The following is a 24998-nucleotide window of genomic DNA, read 5'->3' as shown; positions in this document are numbered from 1 at the left end:
CAGGTAGACGTCCAGGTAAATGTACAGGTAGATGTACAGGTAGACGTCTTGGTAGACGTACAGGTAAATGTACAGGTAGACGTATAGGTAAATGTACAGGTAGACGTACAGGTAAATGTACAGGTAGACGTACAGGTAAATGTACAGGTAGATGTACAGGTAAATGTACAGGTAGACGTCCAGGTAAATGTACAGGTAGAAGTACAGGTAGACATAGAGGTAAATGTAAAGGTAGACGTACAGGTAGATGTACAGGCAGACTTTCAGGTAAATGTACAGGTAGACGTACAGGTAAATGTACAGGTAGATGTACAGGTAAATGTACAGGTAGACGTATAGGTAGACGTCCAGGTAAATGTACAGGTAGACGTACAGGTAGACGTACAGGTAAATGTACAGGTAGACGTACAGGTACATGTACAGGTAGACGTATAGGTAAATGTAAAGGTAGACGTCCAGGTAAATGTACAGGTAGACATACAGGTAAATGTACAGGTAGACGTCCAGGTAAATGTACAAGTAGATGTCCAGGTAAATGTACAGGTAGATGTACAGGTAGGCGTCCAGGTAAATATACAGGTAGACGTACAGGTAAATGTACAGGTAGACGTACAGGTAAATGTATAGGTAGATGTACAGGTAAATGTACAGGTAGACGTACAGGTAGATGTACAGGTAGACGTCCAGGTAAATGTACACGTAAATGTACAGGTAGACTTCCAGGTAAATGTACAGGTAGAAGTACAGGTAAATGTACAGGTAGACGTCCAGGTAAATGTACACGTAAATGTACAGGTAGACGTCCAGGTAAATGTACAGGTAGACGTCCAGGTAAATGTACAGGTAGAAGTACAGGTAAATGTACAGGTAGACGTCCAGGTAAATGTACAGGTAGATGTACAGGTAGACGTCTAGGTAGACGTCCAGATAAATGTACAGGTAAATGTACAGGTAGATGTCCAGGAAAATGTACAGGTAGATGTACAGGTCGACGTCCAGGTAAATGTACAGGTAGACGTACAAGTAAATGTAGAAGTAGACGTATAGGTAAATGTACAGGTAGACGTATAGGTAGACGTCCAGGTAAATGTACAGGTAGACTTACAGGTAAACGTACAGGTAGACATACAGGTAAATGTATAGGTAGGTGTCAAGGTAAATGTACAGGTAGACGTCCAGGTAAATGTACAGGTAGACGTACAGGTAGACGTACAGGTAAATGTACAGGTAGACGTACAGGTAGATGTATAGGTAGGTGTCCAGGTAAATGTACAGGTAGACGTACAGGTAAATGTACAGGTAGACGTACAGGTAAATGTACAGGTAGATGTCCAGGTAAATGTACAGGTAGATGTACAGGGAGACGTACAGGTAAATGTACAGGTAGATGTACATGTAGACGTACAGGTAGACGTATAGGTAGACGTCCAGGTAAATGTAAAGGTAGTCGTCCAGGTAAATGTACAGGTAGACGTACAGGTAAATGTACAGGTAGACGTCCAGGTAAATGTACAGGTAGACGTCTAGGTAAATGTACAGGTAGACGTACAGGTAGATGTACAGGTAAATATACAGGTAGACGTCCAGGTAGATGTACAGGTAAATGTACAGGTAAATGTACAGGTAGATGTACATGTAGACGTACAGGTAGACGTACAGGTAAATGTCCAGGTAAATGTACAGGTAGATGTACAGGGAGACGTACAGGTAAATGTACAGGTAGACGTACAGGTAGATGCACAGGTAGACGTCAAGGTAAATGTACAGGTAGACGTACAGGTAAATGTACAGGTAAATGTACAGGTAGACGTATAGGTAGACGTCCAGGTAAATGTACAGGTAGACGTACAGGTAAATGTACAGGTAGACGTACAGGTAGACGTCCAGGTAAATGTACAGGTAGACATACAGGTAAATGTACAGGTAGACGTCCAGGTAAATGTACAGGTAGACGTACAGGTAAATGTACAGGTAGACGTCCAGGTAAATGTACAGGCAGACGTACAGGTAGACGTACAGGTAAATGTACAGGTAGATGTCCAGGTAAATGTACAGGTAGATGTACAGGTAAATGTACAGATAGACGTAAAGGTAAATCTATAGGTAGATGTACAGGTAAATGTACAGGTAGACGTCCAGGTAAATGTACAGGTAAATGTACAGGTAGATGTACAGGTAGACGTCTAGGTAGACGTCCAGGTAAATGTACAGGTAGATGTCCAGGTAAATGTACAGGTAGATGTCCAGGTAAATGTACAGGTAGATGTACAGGTCGACGTCCAGGTAAATGTACAGGTAGACGTACAGGTAAATGTACAAGTAGACGTCCAGGTACATGTACAGGTAGACTTACAGGTAAATGTACAGGTAGACATACAGGTAAATGTATAGGTAGGTGTCCAGGTAAATGTACAGGTAGACGTATAGGTAGACGTCCAGGTAAATGTACAGGTAGACGTCCAGGTAAATGTACAGGTAAACGTACAGGTAGACGTACAGGTAGACGTACACGTAAATGTACAGGTAGACGTCCAGGTAAATGTACAGGTAGATGTACAGGAAGACGTACAGGTAAATGTACAGGTAGACGTCCAGGTAAATGTACAGGTAGACGTACAGGTAAATGTACAGGTAGATGTACAGGTAAATGTACAGGTAGACGTATAGGTAGACGTCAAGGTAAATGTACAGGTAGACGTACAGGTAAATGTAAAGGTAGACGTCCAGGTAAATGTACAGGTAGACGTACAGGTAGACGTACAGGTAAATGTAAAGGTAGACGTCCAGGTAAATGTACAGGTAGACGTACAGGTAGACGTACAGGTAGACGTACAGGTAAATGTACAGGTAGACGTCCAGGTAAATGTACAGGTAGACGTCTAGGTAAATGTACAGGTAGACGTACAGGTAGATGTACAGGTAAATATACAGGTAGACGTCCAGGTAGATGTACAGGTAAATGTTCAGGTAAATGTACAGGTAGATGTACATGTAGACGTACAGGTAGACGTACAGGTAAATGTCCAGGTAAATGTACAGGTAGATGTACAGGGAGACGTACAGGTAAATGTACAGGCAGACGTACAGGTAGATGTACAGGTAAATGTACAGGTAGACGTACAGGGAGACGTCCAGGTAAATGTACATGTAAATGTACATGTAAATGTACAGGTAGATTTCCAGGTAAATGTACAGGTAGATGTACAGGTCGACATCCAGGTGAATGTACAGGTAGACGTACAGGTAAATGTACAAGTAGATGTCCAGGTAAATGTACAGGTAGATGTACAGGTAGGCGTCCAGGTAAATATACAGGTAGACGTACAGGTAGATGTACAGGTAGACGTATAGGTAAATGTAAAGGTAGACGTCCAGGTAAATGTACAGGTAGACATACAGGTAAATGTACAGGTAGACGTCCAGGTAAATGTACAAGTAGATGTCCAGGTAAATGTACAGGTAGATGTACAGGTAGGCGTCCAGGTAAATATACAGGTAGACGTACAGGTAAATGTACAGGTAGACGTACAGGTAAATGTATAGGTAGATGTACAGGTAAATGTACAGGTAGACGTACAGGTAGATGTACAGGTAGACGTCCAGGTAAATGTACACGTAAATGTACAGGTAGACGTCCAGGTAAATGTACAGGTAGAAGTACAGGTAAATGTACAGGTAGACGTCCAGGTAAATGTACACGTAAATGTACAGGTAGACGTCCAGGTAAATGTACAGGTAGACGTCCAGGTAAATGTACAGGTAGAAGTACAGGTAAATGTACAGGTAGACGTCCAGGTAAATGTACAGGTAGATGTACAGGTAGACGTCTAGGTAGACGTACAGGTAAATGTACAGGTAGACGTATAGGTAAATGTACAGGTAGACGTACAGGTAAATGTACAGGTAGACGTACAGGTAAATGTACAGGTAGATGTACAGGTAAATGTACAGGTAGACGTCCAGGTAAATGTACAGGTAGAAGTACAGGTAGACATACAGGTAAATGTACAGGTAGACGTACAGGTAGACGTACAGGTAAATGTACAGGTAAATGTACAGGTACATGTACAGGTAGACGTATAGGTAAATGTAAAGGTAGACGTCCAGGTAAATGTACAGGTAGACATACAGGTAAATGTACAGGTAGACGTCCAGGTAAATGTACAAGTAGATGTCCAGGTAAATGTACAGGTAGATGTACAGGTAGGCGTCCAGGTAAATATACAGGTAGACGTACAGGTAAATGTACAGGTAGACGTACAGGTAAATGTATAGGTAGATGTACAGGTAAATGTACAGGTAGACGTACAGGTAGATGTACAGGTAGACGTCCAGGTAAATGTACACGTAAATGTACAGGTAGACGTCCAGGTAAATGTACAGGTAGAAGTACAGGTAAATGTACAGGTAGACGTCCAGGTAAATGTACACGTAAATGTACAGGTAGACGTCCAGGTAAATGTACAGGTAGAAGTACAGGTAAATGTACAGGTAGACGTCCAGGTAAATGTACAGGTAGATGTACAGGTAGACGTCTAGGTAGACGTCCAGATAAATGTACAGGTAAATGTACAGGTAGATGCCCAGGTAAATGTACAGGTAGATGTACAGGTCGACGTCCAGGTAAATGTACAGGTAGACGTACAAGTAAATGTAGAAGTAGACGTATAGGTAAATGTACAGGTAGACGTATAGGTAGACGTCCAGGTAAATGTACAGGTAGACTTACAGGTAAACGTACAGGTAGACATACAGGTAAATGTATAGGTAGGTGTCAAGGTAAATGTACAGGTAGACGTCCAGGTAAATGTACAGGTAGACGTACAGGTAGACGTACAGGTAAATGTACAGGTAGACGTACAGGTAGATGTATAGGTAGGTGTCCAGGTAAATGTACAGGTAGACGTACAGGTAAATGTACAGGTAGACGTACAGGTAAATGTACAGGTAGATGTCCAGGTAAATGTACAGGTAGATGTACAGGGAGACGTACAGGTAAATGTACAGGTAGATGTACATGTAGACGTACAGGTAGACGTATAGGTAGACGTCCAGGTAAATGTAAAGGTAGTCGTCCAGGTAAATGTACAGGTAGACGTACAGGTAAATGTACAGGTAGACGTCTAGGTAAATGTACAGGTAGACGTACAGGTAGATGTACAGGTAAATATACAGGTAGACGTCCAGGTAGATGTACAGGTAAATGTACAGGTAAATGTACAGGTAGATGTACATTTAGACGTACAGGTAGACGTACAGGTAAATGTCCAGGTAAATGTACAGGTAGATGTACAGGGAGACGTACAGGTAAATGTACAGGTAGACGTACAGGTAGATGCACAGGTAGACGTCAAGGTAAATGTACAGGTAGACGTACAGGTAAATGTACAGGTAAATGTACAGGTAGACGTATAGGTAGACGTCCAGGTAAATGTACAGGTAGACGTACAGGTAAATGTACAGGTAGACGTACAGGTAGACGTCCAGGTAAATGTACAGGTAGACATACAGGTAAATGTACAGGTAGACGTCCAGGTAAATGTACAGGTAGACGTACAGGTAAATGTACAGGTAGACGTCCAGGTAAATGTACAGGCAGACGTACAGGTAGACGTACAGGTAAATGTACAGGTAGATGTCCAGGTAAATGTACAGGTAGACGTCCAGGTAAATGTACAGGTAAATGTACAGGTAGATGTACAGGTAGACGTCTAGGTAGACGTCCAGGTAAATGTACAGGTAGATGTCCAGGTAAATGTACAGGTAGATGTCCAGGTAAATGTACAGGTAGATGTACAGGTCGACGTCCAGGTAAATGTACAGGTAGACGTACAGGTAAATGTACAAGTAGACGTCCAGGTACATGTACAGGTAGACTTACAGGTAAATGTACAGGTAGACATACAGGTAAATGTATAGGTAGGTGTCCAGGTAAATGTACAGGTAGACGTATAGGTAGACGTCCAGGTAAATGTACAGGTAGACGTCCAGGTAAATGTACAGGTAAACGTACAGGTAGACGTACAGGTAGACGTACACGTAAATGTACAGGTAGACGTCCAGGTAAATGTACAGGTAGATGTACAGGAAGACGTACAGGTAAATGTACAGGTAGACGTCCAGGTAAATGTACAGGTAGACGTACAGGTAAATGTACAGGTAGATGTACAGGTAAATGTACAGGTAGACGTATAGGTAGACGTCAAGGTAAATGTACAGGTAGACGTACAGGTAAATGTAAAGGTAGACGTCCAGGTAAATGTACAGGTAGACGTACAGGTAGACGTACAGGTAAATGTAAAGGTAGACGTCCAGGTAAATGTACAGGTAGACGTACAGGTAGACGTACAGGTAGACGTACAGGTAAATGTACAGGTAGACGTCCAGGTAAATGTACAGGTAGACGTCTAGGTAAATGTACAGGTAGACGTACAGGTAGATGTACAGGTAAATATACAGGTAGACGTCCAGGTAGATGTACAGGTAAATGTTCAGGTAAATGTACAGGTAGATGTACATGTAGACGTACAGGTAGACGTACAGGTAAATGTCCAGGTAAATGTACAGGTAGATGTACAGGGAGACGTACAGGTAAATGTACAGGCAGACGTACAGGTAGATGTACAGGTCGACGTCCAGGTAAATGTACAGGTAGACGTACAGGTAAATGTACAGGTAGACGTCCAGGTAAATGTACAGGTAGACGTACAGGTAGACGTACAGGTAAATGTACAGGTAGATGTCCAGGTAAATGTACAGGTAGATGTACAGGTAAATGTACAGATAGACGTACAGGTAAATCTATAGGTAGATGTACAGGTAAATGTACAGGTAGACGTCCAGGTAAATGTACAGGTAGACGTCCAGGTAAATGTACAGGTAGACGTCCAGGTAAATGTACAGGTACATGTCCAGATAAATGGGGGGGTTTGGGGGTGGGCTCAACTGTGAGATTAAGTCGAATTGAACCTGACCATGAAAAGCTGGATGGACGCACACAGATATCTGCACACAGTGCACATGTAACGCAGTAGATAATTATTTACATGCTCTATGGCTCTGTCCACCTGGTCAAAATGTCTGGAATAAGGTTTGTGGGGAATTATCAACATGGCTCAGATGCAGCATTCCTGCATGCCCCAAGCTTTGCTTACTGGGAGACCTTAGTGACATCAACATTGACCCCAACAACACGCACACTATCCTTGTGGCCCGATGTATAGCAAAAAAAAAAACTGTCCTGTTAAACTGGAAGTCCAAAAGAAGTCTAAGTATTAATCACTACAAAAATCTCCTGGTGGAACACATAAGTCTCCAGATCACATCTGCTTCCATCAAAAATGAATCGGCCAATGCTCGCTCTCCCTGGACCCTGCTAATTAATCACATCACTTAGTAGGACTGGGGGCTGGGACCTTGGCGGCCCTGGGGGGTGGATTTGGGGGGCTTGGGGTCCTTGGGGCGGGGCGGCTCTAGGGCCGGATTGCTGTTGTGCGGGCTGCGTGGGGGGCCGGGGCCCCCGGGTTTCGGGCTGCCTCCCTCCGGGATGGGCGGGCCTGGCCTGGACCTGGGGGGCCTTGGTCGCCTGGGGCATGCCCTCAGGGTCGCGCTGCTATGGTACCTGGCGGGTTCCCTGGGGATTGTGATGTGTCCGTAGAGGGATGGGGTTTGGTGCTGGTTGGTAGAGGGAGGGGGTGGGGCATGGGGGGCGCGAAGCAGGTGGGGGGAGGTGGGTGGCGTGGGGGGGGGGGGGCGTGGTTGGGAATGGGTGGGGTAGAGCCAGAGGGAGGGGATCCTCCCTCTGTCTCCTCCCGTCGGCGGCGGTCTTGGCGTTGCTGGTGGCGCCGGGCCCCGGACCTGGATGGATGTCTGGGTGGGAGCCGGGGACTCTCCGGCCCCTGGAGTGTTGGCGCTGGGCCGCCGGGGATGGGGGGACAACCGGGCTGCTGCCTCTTGCGGCACCTGGCGAGCCGAGGCTTGCCCTTCTGCCCTGGGGCTGTCCCGGTGAGGTGGGGGCACCTACTGCGGCCAGCTGAGGAGTTGGTCGCCCAGGGGAGGAGTCCTTCTCCCCTGGTTGTGCCCCTCCCCATGCCCCCCTCCGACATCATACATACAGCATATAGGGCACGGTGGGGGGGTGAAGTCGGTGGTCCCGGGAACCCTAAGGGGCATTTTCCGATGGACCCCGGCGACCACCTGCCCCACTAAATTTTAACTGCAACATAGACACCAATATACATTTAGGGTTTGGAGGGGACAGGCGCCTTGGCCATGGGGGGGGGGACAGGAGCTACAGCGGGGGCCCTTGCCCATCCCCTCCCATTGGGGTCTTTCTCCCCTCCATTTTACTCACAACTTAGACACTATTACATTTACACAAGCAGCACACACACACACACACACACACACACACACACACTCACACACTCACATAAACAAGGGAATGCTGGGGAGGGGGGGTCTGGCTGTCTGGCAGCAGCTGGTCCCACCCCCCCAACGCCACCCCCTTTTTTTACTGGCACTACAACCACGACCCACCCATGCACACACCACAGAGGCGGGCGGGTGGGGGGGCAGCGGTCATCCTATGTCCCCTCTTCGTGGGGAGCACTCGGGGTACGGGGGGCGGGCCTGGTGCTGGCCTGGGGGTTGGGGACGGGGCGCTGCGGGGGGCCCTCTGTCCTGGGCGATGCCTGGGCCGCATGGGGCGGCCGGCAGGGTCTCTGGTTGGCTGCATGGGGGGGGGTTCAGGTCTGGGGCCTGCAATCGTCCGGCTCCGGCTGTCGCTGAGGGGGGGATTGGGAGGAAGGGGGGGTGTGGAATGGGAGGGAGGGGTGGGGCGGGGATGGAGGAAGGGGGGGGGATGGAGGAAGGGGGGTGGGGGTGTTGGGGACAGTAGGGCTTGGGAGGGAGGGGGATGGGGAGGGTGCTGGAGAGGGGGGATAGGAAGCAGCGGGAGGGTTGGGGGGAGGGTCTACGGACGTGTCCTTGTCCTTGGGGATCCCGCCCCTGGTATCGTGGTGGCGCCGGCCCGCGATGGTTTTGCTCTGGGTGGGCGGGGCCCGCTGGGTCTTGGCCGGGGCTCTGCCGGGGGGAACGGGTGGTCCTGGGGCCTGTGGGCTGCCGGCTCTCTGTGCGGCCCGCGCTTCAGCACCCGGCGCCCGGCGGGCCGGCGTGCCGTCGCCCTGTGCTACCCGGTGCCCCTGCCTCGTGGCGCCGGGTGGCGCCTGCCTGGAGGCTTCCACTGCTCTGGGCTCGGGGGACGGAGGCTCTCTCTGCTTTGCCTGCCCGGGCTCTGTTGGCTTCCTCCCCTACACCTCGGGTCGTGGTCGTGCTCCCCTACAAGCACTCAGCTGATCTTTGATTGCATGATCACAGGTTGAACAGTCACACGTGCACGCCCACATGCACTCATCTTCCCATCTGTTTCCTACTAAATGTTGCTGATGACTCTCTGTAGGTATGTTTAATAACAGTTTGTATTGGAATTGTTATTTTATTCATTCATTTACTTTTTTTACTTTTATTTTTCATTTTTTGTCTGTTTTTGAATATTGTCACTATCCTACTGATGTCTTGTTGTATTTTTTCACTACTTTATATTGTTTTGCAAATACTGTAACTTTAGCAGCTTAGACACGCCTTTCTTTTCTCTCTCGCTCTTTCCTCCTTTCATTTCCTCTTTTTTTCCTCTTTCCCTGCCAGGTCCTGCTCGGCCATATCAAGATGATTGCAAAACGATAAAAGGAAAAATAAAAAATAAATAAATAAATAAAATAAAATAACTATCATAATAATAAAAATATTCAGATTATCAAGGGCAGCTATTTACATGAGATGTCTCCCTTGACAGAGCAAATCTGTCTGGCAAAAATACGACACGCAGATTGTTGTTCTGTCTGCTGAGATGCTGGACAGGACAGGTTAGAAAGGAAAAAAAAAAGAAAAGCTGGATGGAAGGTGCTGACTGCGATTGGCTCTTTCCTCTGCGGTCATTACGTGTGTGTGTGTGTGTGTGTGTGTTTGTGTGTGTCAGGCTGACCATATGTAGGTTAGAGTTATGTAATTTTAGTTTATGTAACTTTATTGATAGAAATTGATCGGAGTGGAACTGACAGTCTGGGTCTAAATCCTGGTTCACACACAGCTAGACCAGGACCAGGACCAGATTAAGATCCAGAACCAGAGTAAGATCAGATCAGAGCCTAAGCAGAACCAGACTAAAACCAAAGTAAGTTCCAGAACCAGAGTGTGACCTGCTGGATTCACCTGGAGGAGGAGCACAGGTATAAACCACCTGGTGTTACATGAGCTGACGAATGATGGACCCTTAAGAACAGGAACCTGGTGGACTGTAAGGGCTCATTCACATCAGGATAGTCCACTAGACTCTGTCCCGTTGGGGACTGGGTCCGGTTGAGGACTCTGTCCCGTTGGGGACTGGGTCCGGTTGTGGACCCGGTCCAGCTGTAGGGGGGTGTATCCATGAGGATCGTGTTCACGCTGCACTTCGGTGAAACCAGTCAAACCATTAGAATAATATCTCCCCATTCCCACCAGAGGTGGCGCTGCACTAGTATTTAGCAGAAGAGAGGACCAGACCGGCGTGAAGAAGAAAACTCTGTTTCCTCCACCTGCCAGTTAAACATGGAGACCAAACTATGGCTGTTTTGGGTTTTTATTGTGTCTTATGCAAGTATACTGCAGAAATCCACTGCAACAATGGACGCAGTATGAACACCAGACGAGGCAGAGGACCCTTAACGCCATCGCTATGGATTTACCCACAATGCAACGCTACACCACATGCAGGAAGGGACTTGGTTTGTAGCCCGCTTCCCGTAGTTGGTCCGCCTGATGCGGAACGAGACCTGCGTTTGTAGGCGGACCGAGTCTGGTTCTTTGGAGTGTTCACATTTCCCCAAACAAAGCAGCTTTCCCAGTAAATGGAAAGTTGCTGATCAGAAAAGCTGATGTGATGAACGTACCTGTCTGAGCAGGTGGAATCATCTAAAAACACACCAACTGTGTTGATATGTGTGTGTATGGAGGGATTTGTGTTTTTAGACTAATGCATTTGTTCATGACACACATGTAGTCCAGAACTGTTACACCATCACTGTATTGATTCATTTAACTGCAAAAGCAAACAGCTGTTGTTGGGTTAGAGACCAGTCTGATAGAGACCAGTCTGATAGAAACCAGTCTGATAGAGACCAGTCTGATAGAGACCAGTCTGATAGAAACCAGTCTGATAGAGACCAGTCTGATAGAAACCAGTCTGATAGAGACCAGTCTGATAGAGACCAGTCTGATAGAAACCAGTCTGATAGAGACCAGTCTGATAGAGACCAGTCTGATAGAATCCAGTCTGATAGAAACCAGTCTGATACAGACCAGTCTGATAGAATCCAGTCTGATAGAAACCAGTCTGATAGAAACCAGTCTGATAGAATCCAGTCTGATAGAAACCAGTCTGATAGAAACCAGTCTGATAGAATCCAGTCTGATAGAAAGCTGTCTGATAGAATCCAGTCTGATAGAAACCAGTCTGATAGAGACCAGTCTGATAGAAACCAGTCTGATAGAAACCAGTCTGATAGAGACCAGTCTGATAGAAACCAGTCTGATAGAATCCAGTCTGATAGAGACCAGTCTGATAGAGACCAGTCTGATAGAAACCAGTCTGACAGAAAGTAGTCTGATAGAAACCAGTCTGATAGAAACCAGTCTGATAGAGACCAGTCTGATAGAAACCAGTCTGATAGAATCCAGTCTGATAGAAAGCTGTCTGATAGAAACCAGTCTGATAGAATCCAGTGTGATAGAAACCAGTCTGACAGAAAGTAGTCTGATAGAAACCAGTCTGATAGAGACCAGTCTGATAGAAACCAGTCTGATAGAGACCAGTCTGATAGAAACCAGTCTGATAGAAACCAGTCTGACAGAAACTAGTCTGATAGAAACCAGTCTGATAGAAACCAGTCTGATAGAAACAAGTCTGATAGAGACCAGTCTGATAGAAACCAGTCTGATAGAATCCAGTCTGATAGAAACCAGTCTGATAGAATCCAGTCTGATAGAAACCAGTCTGATAGAATCCAGTCTGATAGAAACCAGTCTGATAGAAACCAGTCTGATAGAAACCAGTCTGACAGAAACTAGTCTAATAGAAACCAGTCTGATAGAAACCAGTCTGATAGAAACCAGTCTGATAGAGACCAGTCTGATAGAATCCAGTCTGATAGAAACCAGTCTGATAGAAACCAGTCTGATAGAATCCAGTCTGATAGAAACCAGTCTGATAGAATCCAGTCTGATAGAAACCAGTCTGATAGAAACCAGTCTGATAGAGACCAGTCTGATAGAAACCAGTCTGACAGAAACTAGTCTGATAGAAACTAGTCTGACAGAAACCAGTCTGATAGAAACTAGTCTGACAGAAACCAGTCTGATAGAAACTAGTCTGACAGAAACTAGTCTGACAGAAACTAGTCTGACAGAAACTAGTCTGATAGAAACCAGTCTGATAGAAACCAGTCTGATAGAAACAAGTCTGATAGAGACCAGTCTGATAGAGACCAGTCTGATAGAATCCAGTCTGATAGAAACCAGTCTGATAGAATCCAGTCTGATAGAATCCAGTCTGATAGAAACCAGTCTGATAGAATCCAGTCTGATAGAAACAAGTCTGACAGAAACTAGTCTGATAGAAACTAGTCTGATAGAAACAAGTCTGATAGAGACCAGTCTGATAGAGACCAGTCTGATAGAATCCAGTCTGATAGAAACCAGTCTGATAGAATCCAGTCTGATAGAAACAAGTCTGACAGAAACTAGTCTGATAGAAACCAGTCTGATAGAGACCAGTCTGATAGAAACCAGTCTGATAGAAACAAGTCTGATAGAGACCAGTCTGATAGAGACCAGTCTGATAGAATCCAGTCTGATAGAAACCAGTCTGATAGAATCCAGTCTGATAGAATCCAGTCTGATAGAAACCAGTCTGATAGAAACAAGTCTGATATAAACCAGTCTGATAGAATCCAGTCTGATAGAAACCAGTCTGATAGAATCCAGTCTGATAGAATCCAGTCTGATAGAAACCAGTCTGATAGAAACAAGTCTGATATAAACCAGTCTGATAGAATCCAGTCTGATAGAAACCAGTCTGATAGAATCCAGTCTGATAGAATCCAGTCTGATAGAAACCAGTCTGATAGAAACTAGTCTGATAGAAACAAGTCTGATATAAACCAGTCTGATAGAATCCAGTCTGATAGAAACCAGTCTGATAGAAACCAGTCTGATAGAGACCAGTCTGATAGAAACCAGTCTCATAGAAACCAGTCTGATAGAGACCAGTCTGATAGAAACCAGTCTGATAGAATCCAGTCTGATAGAAACCAGTCTGATAGAAACCAGTCTGATAGAAACAAGTCTGACAGAAACTAGTCTGATAGAAACCAATTTGGTAAAAAGTGTAGTAGAAATCAGTTTGATAGAAACTAATTTAAGAGAAACCAGTCAACAAAAAACAGTGATACAATCCAGTGTGATGGAACTGATGGAAGAAAAGATCTGGTGGAACTGCTCTGGTGGAACTGGTCTGGTGGAACTGGTGCGGTTGAACTGGTCTAGTCTAACTGGTCTGGTGGAACTGGTGTGGTGGAGCTGGTCTAGTCTAACTGGTCTGGTGGAACTGGTCTGGTGGAACTGGTCTGGTTGAACTGCTCTGATGACACTGGTCTGGTGGAACTGGTCTGGTTGAACTGGTCTGGTTGAACTGGTCTGGTGGAACTGGTCTGGTTGAACTGGTCTGGTGGAACTGGTCTGATGGGACTGGTCCGGTTGAACTGCTCTGGTTGAACTGGTCTGGTGGAACTGGTCCGGTTGAACTGGTGTGGTGGAACTGGTCTGGTTGAACTGGTCTGGTGGAACTGGTCTGGTTGAACTGGTCTGGTTGAACTGGTCTGGTGGAACTGGTCTGGTTGAACTGGTCTGGTGGAACTGGTCTGATGGAACTGGTCCGGTTGAACTGCTCTGGTTGAACTGGTCTGGTGGAACTGGTCCGGTTGAACTGGTGTGGTGGAACTGGTCTGGTTGAACTGGTCTGGTGGAACTGGTCTGATGGAACTGGTCCGGTTGAACTGGTCTGGTGGACCTGGTCTGACGTCCTCCACTAATCAGTCCTCTCGGCCCCCCTACCAGACGTCTCCGTCCCCTACCAGACGTCTCCGTCCTCTATCAGACGTCTCTGTCCCCTACCAGACGTCTCCGTCCCCTACCAGACGTCTCCGTCCTCTATCAGACGTCTCTGTCCCCTACCAGACGTCTCTGTCCCCTACCAGACGTCTCCGTCCCCTACCAGACGTCTCCGTCCTCTATCAGACGTCTCTGTCCCCTACCAGACGTCTCCGTCCCCTACCAGACGTCTCCGCCCCCCCTACCAGACGTCTCCGCCCCTCTACCAGACGTCTCCGCCCCCCTACCAGACGTCTCCGTCCCCGACCAGACGTCTCCGCCCCCCTACCAGACGTCTCCGTCCCCTTATCAGACGTCTCCGTCCCCTACCAGACGTCTCCGCCCCCCTACCAGACGTCTCCGCCCCTTATCAGACGTCTCCGCCCCCCTACCAGACGTCTCCGTCCCCTACCAGACGTCTCCGCCCCCTACCAGACGTCTCCGCCCCCCTACCAGACGTCTCCGTCCCCTACCAGACGTCTTCGTCCTCTATCAGACGTCTCCGCCCCCTACCAGATGTCTCCGTCCCCTATCAGACGTCTCCCTCCCCTACCAGACGTCTCCGTCCCCTATCAGACGTCTCCGCCCCCCTACCAGACGTCTCCGCCCCCCTACCAGACGTCTCCGTCCCCTACCAGACGTCTTCGTCCTCTATCAGACGTCTCCGCCCCCTACCAGATGTCTCCGTCCCCTATCAGACGTCTCCGCCCCCCTACCAGACGTCTCCGCCCCCTACCACACGTCTCTGTCCCCTATCAGACGTCTCCGTCCTCTACCAGACGTCTCTGCCCCCTACCAGACGTCTCCGTCCTCTATCAGACGTCTCCGTCCTCTATCAGACGTCTCCGCCCCCTATCAGACGTCTCCGCCCCCCTATCAGACGTCTCCGTCCCCTATCAGACGTCTCCGTCCCCTATCAGACGTCTCCGTCCTCTATCAGACGTCTCCGTCCTCTATCAGACGTCTCCGCCCCCTATCAGACGTCTCCGCCCCCTACCAGACGTCTCTGCCCCCTACCAGACGTCTCCGTCCTCTATCAGACGTCTCCGTCCTCTATCAGACGTCTCCGCCCCCTATCAGACGTCTCCGCCCCCCTATCAGACGTCTCCGTCCCCTACCAGACGTCTCTGCCCCCTATCAGATGTCTCCGTCGCCTATCAGACGTCTCCGTCCCCTTCCAGACGTCTCCGTCCTCTATCAGACGTCTCCGTCCCCTATCAGATGTCTCCGTCGCCTATCAGACGTCTCCTCCCCCTACCAGACGTCTCCGTCCCCTATCAGACGTCTCCGTCCCCTATCAGACGTCTCTGCCCCCCTACCAGACGTCTTCGTCCTCTATCAGACGTCTCCGCCCCCTACCAGATGTCTCCGTCCCCTATCAGACGTCTCCCTCCCCTACCAGACGTCTCCGTCCCCTATCAGACGTCTCCGCCCCCCTACCAGACGTCTCCGTCCCCTACCAGACGTCTTCGTCCTCTATCAGACGTCTCCGCCCCCTACCAGATGTCTCCGTCCCCTATCAGACGTCTCCGCCCCCCTACCAGACGTCTCCGCCCCCTACCACACGTCTCTGTCCCCTATCAGACGTCTCCGCCCCCCTACCAGACGTCTCCGTCCCCTACCAGACGTCTTCGTCCTCTATCAGACGTATCCGTCCCCTACCAGACGTCTCCGCCCCCTACCAGACGTCTCCGTCCTCTATCAGACGTCTCCGTCCCCTACCAGATGTCTCCGTCCCCTACCAGACGTATCCGTCCCCTATCAGACGTCTCTGTCCCCTATCAGACGTCTCCGTTCCCTACCAGACGTCTCCGTCCTCTATCAGACGTGTTTTCCCGCCTACCAGACGTCTCCGTCCCCTATCAGACGTCTCCGCCCCCTACCAGACGTCTCTGCCCCCTATCACACGTCTCTGTCCCCTACCAGACGTCTCCGTCCCCTATCAGACGTCTCCGTCCTCTACCAAATGTCTCCGTCCCCTATCAGACGTCTCCGTCCCCTACCAGACGTCTCCGTCCCCTATTGGACGTCTCCGCCCTCTATCAGAAGTCTCCGCCCCCTATCAGACGTCTCCGTCCCCTACCAGACGTCTCCGTCCCCTATCAGACGTCTCCGCCCTCTATCAGACGTCTCCGCCCCCTACCAGACGTGTCCGTCCCCTATCAGACGTCTCTGCCCCCTTACCAGACGTCTTCGTCCTCTATCAGACGTCTCCGCCCCCTACCAGATGTCTCCGTCCCCTATCAGACGTCTCCGCCCCCCTACCAGACGTCTCCGCCCCCTACCAGACGTCTCCGTCCTCTATCAGACGTCTCCGTCCCCTACCAGATGTCTCCGTCCCCTACCAGACGTATCCGTCCCCTATCAGACGTCTCTGTCCCCTATCAGACGTCTCCGTTCCCTACCAGACGTCTCCGTTCCCTACCAGACGTCTCCGTCCTCTATCAGACGTGTTTTCCCGCCTACCAGACGTCTCCGTCCCCTATCAGACGTCTCCGCCCCCTACCAGACGTCTCTGCCCCCTATCACACGTCTCTGTCCCCTACCAGACGTCTCCGTCCCCTATCAGACGTCTCCGTCCTCTACCAAATGTCTCCGTCCCCTATCAGACGTCTCCGTCCCCTACCAGACGTCTCCGTCCCCTATTGGACGTCTCCGCCCTCTATCAGAAGTCTCCGCCCCCTATCAGACGTCTCCGTCCCCTACCAGACGTCTCCGTCCCCTATCAGACGTCTCCGCCCTCTATCAGACGTCTCCGCCCCCTACCAGACGTGTCCGTCCCCTATCAGACGTCTCTGCCCCCTTACCAGACGTCTTCGTCCTCTATCAGACGTCTCCGCCCCCTACCAGATGTCTCCGTCCCCTATCAGACGTCTCCGCCCCCCTACCAGACGTCTCCGCCCCCTACCACACGTCTCCGTCCCCTATCAGACGTCTCCGCCCCCCTACCAGACGTCTTCGTCCTCTATCAGACGTATCCGTCCCCTACCAGACGTCTCCGCCCCCTACCAGACGTCTCCGTCCTCTATCAGACGTCTCCGTCCCCTACCAGACGTCTCCGTCCCCGACCAGACGTCTCCGTCCCCTATCAGACGTCTCCGTTCCCTACCAGACGTCTCCGTCCTCTATCACACGTGTTTTCCCCCCTACCAGACGTCTCCGCCCCCTACCAGACGTCTCCGTCCTCTATCAGATGTCTCCGCCCTCTACCAGATGTCTCCATTCCCTATCAGACGTCTCCGCCCCCTTCCAGACGTCTCCGTCCTCTATCAGACGTCTCCGTCCCCTATCAGACGTCTCCGTCCCCTATCAGACGTCTCCGCCCCCTTCCAGACGTCTCCGTCCTCTATCAGACGTCTCCGTCCCCTATCAGATGTCTCCGTCGCCTATCAGACGTCTCCGTCCCCTATCAGACGTCTCCGTCCTCTATCAGACGTCTCCGTCCCCTATCAGACGTCTCTGCCCCCCTACCAGACGTCTCCGTCCTCTATCAGACGTCTCCGCCCCCTATCAGACGTCTCCGTCCCCTATCAGACGTCTCCGTCCCCTACCAGACGTGTCCGTCCCCTATCAGACGTCTCTGCCCCCTACCAGACGTCTCCGTCCCCTACCAGACGTCTCTGCCCCCTACCAGACGTCTCCGTCCCCTATCAGACGTCTCTGCCCCCCTACCAGACGTCTCCGTCCCCTATCAGACGTCTCTGCCCCCCTACCAGACATCTCCGTCCCCTATCAGACGTCTCCGTCCTCTACCAGACGTCTCCGTCCCCTATCAGACGTCTCCGTCCTCTACCAGACGTCTCCGTCCCCTATCAGACGTCTCTGCCCCCCTACCAGACGTCTCCGTCCTCTATCAGACGTCTACGTCCCCTATAAGAAGTCTCCGTCCCCTACCAGACGTGTCCGTCCCCTATCACACGTCTCTGCCCCCTACCAGACGTCTCCGTCCTCTATCAGACGTCTCCGTCCTCTATCAGATGTCTCCGTCGCCTATCAGACGTCTCCGCCCCCTACCAGACGTCTCCGTCCTCTATCAGACGTCTCCGTCCTCTACCAGACGTCTCTGCCCCCTACCAGACGTCTCCGTCCTCTATCAGACGTCTCCGTCCTCTATCAGACGTCTCCGCCCCCTATCAGACGTCTCCGCCCCCCTATCAGACGTCTCCGTCCCCTATCAGACGTCTCCGTCCCCTATCAGACGTCTCCGTCCTCTATCAGACGTCTCCGTCCTCTATCAGACGTCTCCGCCCCCTATCAGACGTCTCCGCCCCCTACCAGACGTCTCTGCCCCCTACCAGACGTCTCCGTCCTCTATCAGACGTCTCCGTCCTCTATCAGACGTCTCCGCCCCCTATCAGACGTCTCCGCCCCCCTATCAGACGTCTCCGTCCCCTACCAGACGTCTCTGCCCCCTATCAGATGTCTCCGTCGCCTATCAGACGTCTCCGTCCCCTTCCAGACGTCTCCGTCCTCTATCAGACGTCTCCGTCCCCTATCAGATGTCTCCGTCGCCTATCAGACGTCTCCTCCCCCTACCAGACGTCTCCGTCCCCTATCAGACGTCTCCGTCCCCTATCAGACGTCTCTGCCCCCCTACCAGACGTCTCCGTCCTCTATCAGACGTCTACGTCCCCTATCAGAAGTCTCCGTCCCCTACCAGACGTGTCCGTCCCCTATCACACGTCTCTGCCCCCTACCAGACGTCTCCGTCCTCTATCAGACGTCTCCGTCCTCTATCAGATGTCTCCGTCGCCTATCAGACGTCTCCGCCCCCTACCAGACGTCTCCGTCCTCTATCAGACGTCTCCGTCCTCTACCAGACGTCTCTGCCCCCTACCAGACGTCTCCGTCCTCTATCAGACGTCTCCGTCCTCTATCAGACGTCTCCGCCCCCTATCAGACGTCTCCGCCCCCCTATCAGACGTCTCCGTCCCCTATCAGACGTCTCCGTCCCCTATCAGACGTCTCCGTCCTCTATCAGACGTCTCCGTCCTCTATCAGACGTCTCCGCCCCCTATCAGACGTCTCCGCCCCCTACCAGACGTCTCTGCCCCCTACCAGACGTCTCCGTCCTCTATCAGACGTCTCCGTCCTCTATCAGACGTCTCCGCCCCCTATCAGACGTCTCCGCCCCCCTATCAGACGTCTCCGTCCCCTACCAGACGTCTCTGCCCCCTATCAGATGTCTCCGTCGCCTATCAGACGTCTCCGTCCCCTTCCAGACGTCTCCGTCCTCTATCAGACGTCTCCGTCCCCTATCAGATGTCTCCGTCGCCTATCAGACGTCTCCTCCCCCTACCAGACGTCTCCGTCCCCTACCAGACGTCTGCGTCCCTTATCAGACGTCTCCGCCCCCTATCAGACGTCTCCGCCCCCTATCAGACGTCTCCGCCCCCTACCAGACGTCTCCGCCCCCCTATCAGACGTCTCCGTCCCCTACCAGACGTCTCTGCCCCCTATCAGATGTCTCTGTCGCCTATCAGACGTCTCCGCCCCCTTCCAGACGTCTCCGTCCTCTATCAGACGTCTCCGTCCCCTATCAGATGTCTCCGTCGCCTATCAGACGTCTCCTCCCCCTACCAGACGTCTCCGTCCCCTACCAGACGTCTCCGTCCCTTATCAGACGTCTCTGCCCCCCTACCAGACGTCTCCGTCCCCTATCAGACGTCTCTGTCCCCCTACCAGACGTCTCCGTCCCCTATCAGACATCTCCGTCCTCTACCAGACGTCTCCGTCCCCTATCAGACGTCTCCGTCCTCTACCAGACGTCTCCGTCCCCTATCAGACGTCTCCGTCCCGTACCAGACGTCTCCGTCCTCTATCAGACGTCTCCGTCCCGTACCAGACGTCTCCGTCCCCTACCAGACGTCTCCGTCCCCTACCAGACGTCTCCATCCCCTATCAGACGTCTCCGTCCCCTATCAGACGTCTCCGTCCTCTATCAGACGTCTCCGCCCCCTATCAGACGTCTCCGCCCCCCTACCAGATGTCTCCGTCCCCTATCAGACGTCTCCGCCCCCTACCACACGTCTCCGTCCCCTATCAGACGTCTCCGCCCCCCTACCAGACGTCTCCGCCCCCTACCACACGTCTCCGTCCCCTATCAGACGTCTCCGCCCCCCTACCAGACGTCTTCGTCCTCTATCAGACGTATCCGTCCCCTACCAGACGTCTCCGCCCCCTACGAGACGTCTCCGTCCTCTATCAGACGTCTCCGTCCCCTACCAGACGTCTCCGTCCCCTATCAGACGTCTCTGTCCTCTATCAGACGTGTTTTCCCCCCTACCAGACGTCTCCGCCCCCTACCAGACGTCTCCGTCCTCTATCAGATGTCTCCGCCCTCTACCAGATGTCTCCATTCCCTATCAGACGTCTCCGCCCCCTACCAGACTTCTACGTCCTCAACCAGACGTCTCCGTCCCCTATCAGACGTCTCCGCCCCCTACCAGACGTCTCCGTCCTCTATCAGACGTCTCCGCCCCCTTCCAGACGTCTCCGTCCTCTATCAGACGTCTCCGCCCCCTATCAGACGTCTCCGCCCCCCTATCAGACGTCTCCGTCCCCTATCAGACGTCTCCGTCCTCTATCAGACGTCTCTGCCCCCTACCAGACGTCTCTGCCCCCTACCAGACGTCTCCGTCCTCTATCAGATGTCTCCGTCGCCTATCAGACGTCTCCGTCCTCTATCAGACGTCTCCGTCCTCTATCAGACGTCTCCGCCCCCTATCAGACGTCTCCGCCCCCCTATCAGACGTCTCCGTCCCCTATCAGACGTCTCCGTCCTCTATCAGACGTCTCCGCCCCCTATCAGACGTCTCCGCCCCCTACCAGACGTCTCTGCCCCCTACCAGACGTCTCCGTCCTCTATCAGACGTCTCCGTCCTCTATCAGACGTCTCCGTCCTCTATCAGACGTCTCCACCCCCTATCAGACGTCTCCGCCCCCCTATCAGACGTCTCCGCCCCCTTCCAGACGTCTCCGTCCTCTATCAGACGTCTCCGTCCCCTATCAGATGTCTCCGTCGCCTATCAGACGTCTCCGTCCCCTATCAGACGTCTCCGTCCTCTACCAGACGTCTCCGTCCCCTACCAGACGTCTCCGTCCTCTATCAGACGTCTCCGCCCCCTATCAGACGTCTCCGTCCCCTATCAGACGTCTCCGTCCCCTACCAGACGTGTCCGTCCCCTATCAGACGTCTCTGCCCCCTACTAGACGTCTCCGTCCCCTATCACACGTCTCTGCCCCCTACCAGACGTCTCCGTCCTCTATCAGACGTCTCCGTCCCCTATCAGACGTCTCCGTCCCCTATCAGACGTCTCTGTCCTCTATCAGACGTCTCCGTCCCCTACCAGACGTCTCCGTCCCCTACCAGACGTCTCCGTCCTCTATCAGACGTCTCCGTCCCCTACCAGACGTCTCCGTCCCCTACCAGACGTCTCCGTCCTCTATCAGACGTCTCCGTCCCCTACCAGACGTCTCCGTCCCCTACCAGACGTCTCCGTCCTCTATCAGACGTCTCCGTCCCCTACCAGACGTCTCCGTCCCCTACCAGACGTCTCCGTCCTCTATCAGACGTCTCCGTCCCCTACCAGACGTCTCCGTCCCCTACCAGACGTCTCCGTCCTCTATCAGACGTCTCCGTCCCCTACCAGACGTCTCCGTCCCCTATCAGACGTCTCCGTCCTCTATCAGACGTCTCCGTCCCCTACCAGACGTCTCCGTCCTCTATCAGACGTCTCCGTCCCCTACCAGACGTCTCCGCCCCCTATCAGACGTCTCCGCCCCCTACCAGACGTCTCCGTCCTCTATCAGACGTCTCCGCCCCCCTATCAGACGTCTCCGTCCCCTATCAGACGTCTCTGTCCTCTATCAGACGTCTCCGTCCCCTACCAGACGTCTCCGTCCCCTACCAGACGTCTCCGTCCTCTATCAGACGTCTCCGTCCCCTACCAGACGTCTCCGTCCCCTACCAGACGTCTCCGTCCTCTATCAGACGTCTCCGTCCCCTACCAGACGTCTCCGTCCCCTACCAGACGTCTCCGTCCTCTATCAGACGTCTCCGTCCCCTACCAGACGTCTCCGTCCCCTACCAGACGTCTCCGTCCTCTATCAGACGTCTCCGTCCCCTACCAGACGTCTCCGTCCTCTATCAGACGTCTCCGTCCCCTACCAGACGTCTCCGTCCCCTACCAGACGTCTCCGTCCTCTATCAGACGTCTCCGTCCCCTACCAGACGTCTCCGTCCTCTATCAGACGTCTCCGTCCCCTACCAGACGTCTCCGTCCCCTATCAGACGTCTCCGTCCCCTATCAGACGTCTCCGTCCTCTATCAGACTATGCATTCACTGCTACGGCTAATAAAACTACCGTGAAAACCCTTCTGGTTCTGGTTCATGTTCCTGGTTTTGGTGTGTGGTTCTAGGTACCCTTACTGTGGTTCTTGCCTGGCCCTGTTCCAATGCTGGTCTTGGGCGTGACGGGCATCAGGGCCTGCCTGATGGCCTTCTCCCAGCTCCGGCCCACATCTGGGCCGATGCCAGACGTGGCCAGGATGGGGCTGTACCCTGGGTCGCCATGGTCTTCCCCGACATAGTACACCACGCAGGATGTGAGGATCTGGAAGACGTGGGGGTTACTGCCTGGAGGAAGGCGGCTCAGGTCCAGAGCTGGTTCCACTTGCAGGATCTCAGAGAGGGGGATCTCCTATAAAAAAGAAAACCAGGAGGAAGACGATGATGATGCTGCCTCACATTGTCATCTTTCATAGCTCATAGTTCCTGTAGCCTTTTCCTCAGTCAGGACCTGATTACAACCAGATCAGAGCCAGATCAGGACCGGATAAGAGCCAGATCTGGACCGAATCAGAGCCAGAACGAGGCCAGACCTTAATCTACATGCTTTGTTTGGCCAGCCGAATGAAACCGGATCCGGCCCGATTAGGTCTCCTACCTTGTAAAACTTGGCTCCCCTTTCATTCTGAAACAGAGTCAGAGTCTTGCTGTCCAGCCTCCAGTAATGTCTCTTCCTCTGGAAGACAAAACACACCACATGGATCCAACATTTCCCACCAGTAGTCTGGGAACGTCATTCTCCATGTTTATGGAAAATGTCACCATCCTTCTGGGTTCATTTTGTTTCAGTCACTTCCATCTTTATTCCGAAGACCAGGAGTCAGAAATAAAATCAGGGAAGAGACCAGGATTAACCAGGAACAAGATCAGGACTAGAAACGGTGATAAAAACCATGGATAAAACAAAGGAAAACCTGTGAATACAATCAAAAAACAAAAACTGGGAATAAAACCGAGACTACTAGCAGTAAAACCAAGCATAAGAGTGGGAATGAAGTGGAAATAGAACCAGGAGTAAAACTGGACTGGAGTATAAAATGGAATTAAAACCGCAAGCGGTGATATAGGCCCTCGCACCATGGCGCCGCTCGGCATAATGCCACCGCCTCCCCTGGCAACATCCTTCCCATGCCTCTCTCAACCTAAAGTGCAGCCAGACTGCACTTCAGACCATTTAGGCCTTATGAACGGTCACTTCCTGTCACCAAGGGGCGGGGCTAACTTATCATCTAATTATTGACATAGAGAAATGTGAAGGATATGACTGGCATCATCTGTAGCAAATTTGGTGCAGGTTGGTTGTTTTTTGTGGGAGTTATGTCAGTTTTCCTTTTCATTGCATCACATCTGCTTTGCTGCCCCGCCTCTCCTAAACGATATCCCCTATTAAAAGAAATAGCACAACTTTTAATCACACATGCCTCTTGAGCATCCTGACTCATTTGGATTAAAGTTAGATCAAATTCTTAGGAGAAGTTCCTCAAAATGCATGGCAAAGAAAATGACAGAAATGGCCCCAAATATGTCACCTTTTTCAAAATGGCCGACTCCCTGTTTGATTTAGCCCATATGTCCAAGAGACTTTTTTGAAGGTACTGGGAGGGTCTACAAGTTTCCCAAATCATATCCATGTCAGTCAATGTAGTGGGCGGGGCTGATTAATTGAAATATTTTAGGGGGCGCTATGGAGCCATTTACTATCTTCTCCACTATATTGTAATTTTACTCTATTAAGGGCATAACTTTCATGACTCATGGCAAGTATGGTGAAGATCAAAGGTTTCATGGCTTTGTTACAGGTACTTCCTGGTTCATGATATCAGACACTTGTTGTTGCCAAGGGGTGGGGCTAATTCATAGTCCCGTTATTGCATTGTAGATTTTGTTCATCATGGGACTGGCATCAAATGTGTCGATTCCTGTGCTGATATGTTGTTTTATGTGGGAGTTTTAGCAATAAGTCTTTGTTAATGAGACATAAAACTTTGAGAGCCCGCCCCTCCTAAACTAAATCTTCTATTAGAAGAAATAACACAACTTTAAATCACACATGCCTCCTGAGCATCCTGTGCAAGTTGGGTGTCAGTTGGACAATATCCCTAGGAGGAGTTGTTTAAAATGCATGGCAAAGAAATGACCCCAAAAATGACACCTTTTTCAAAATGGCCGACTTCCTGTTGAATTTAGCCCATATGTCCAAGAGACTTTTTTGAAGGTACTGGCAGGTTCTCCAACTGTGCTGAATTTTATTCATGTCGGTCCATGTAGTGGGCGGGGCTGATTGTTTGAAATTTTGTAGGGGGCGCTATGGAGACATGCTCCATTTATTCCATAATGTTTCAATGGGGCTTAGTTCAGGGCCTTACTGTCATCAGTCATGGCAAGTATGGTGGCGGTCCAAGG

The 24998-nt window shown here is 51.2% G+C and overlaps 1 protein-coding gene across 1 annotated transcript in view; it reads right to left on the bottom strand.

The window, feature by feature from the left end:
* Positions 1-24998, bottom strand: part of LOC306767843 (serine/threonine-protein kinase D3-like) — a gene marked incomplete at its 3' end in the record, with an annotated part of 422350 nt that overhangs the window by 165619 nt on the left and 231733 nt on the right. The window contains exons 9-10 of the mRNA XM_079255977.1: positions 23194-23271; positions 22677-22947 (exon numbers count right to left, since the gene is read on the bottom strand). Coding sequence (XP_079112103.1) covers positions 22677-22947; positions 23194-23271 — 349 coding nt within the window. The remainder of the gene's footprint in view (positions 1-22676; positions 22948-23193; positions 23272-24998) is intronic.

This window comes from Telmatherina bonti (genome assembly GCF_933228915.1).
Source record: "Telmatherina bonti genome assembly, chromosome: 16".
NCBI lineage: Eukaryota > Metazoa > Chordata > Actinopteri > Atheriniformes > Telmatherinidae > Telmatherina > Telmatherina bonti.
The sequence above is the reverse complement of the archived record's forward strand: the minus strand, read 5'-3'. Positions and strand labels throughout refer to the sequence as shown.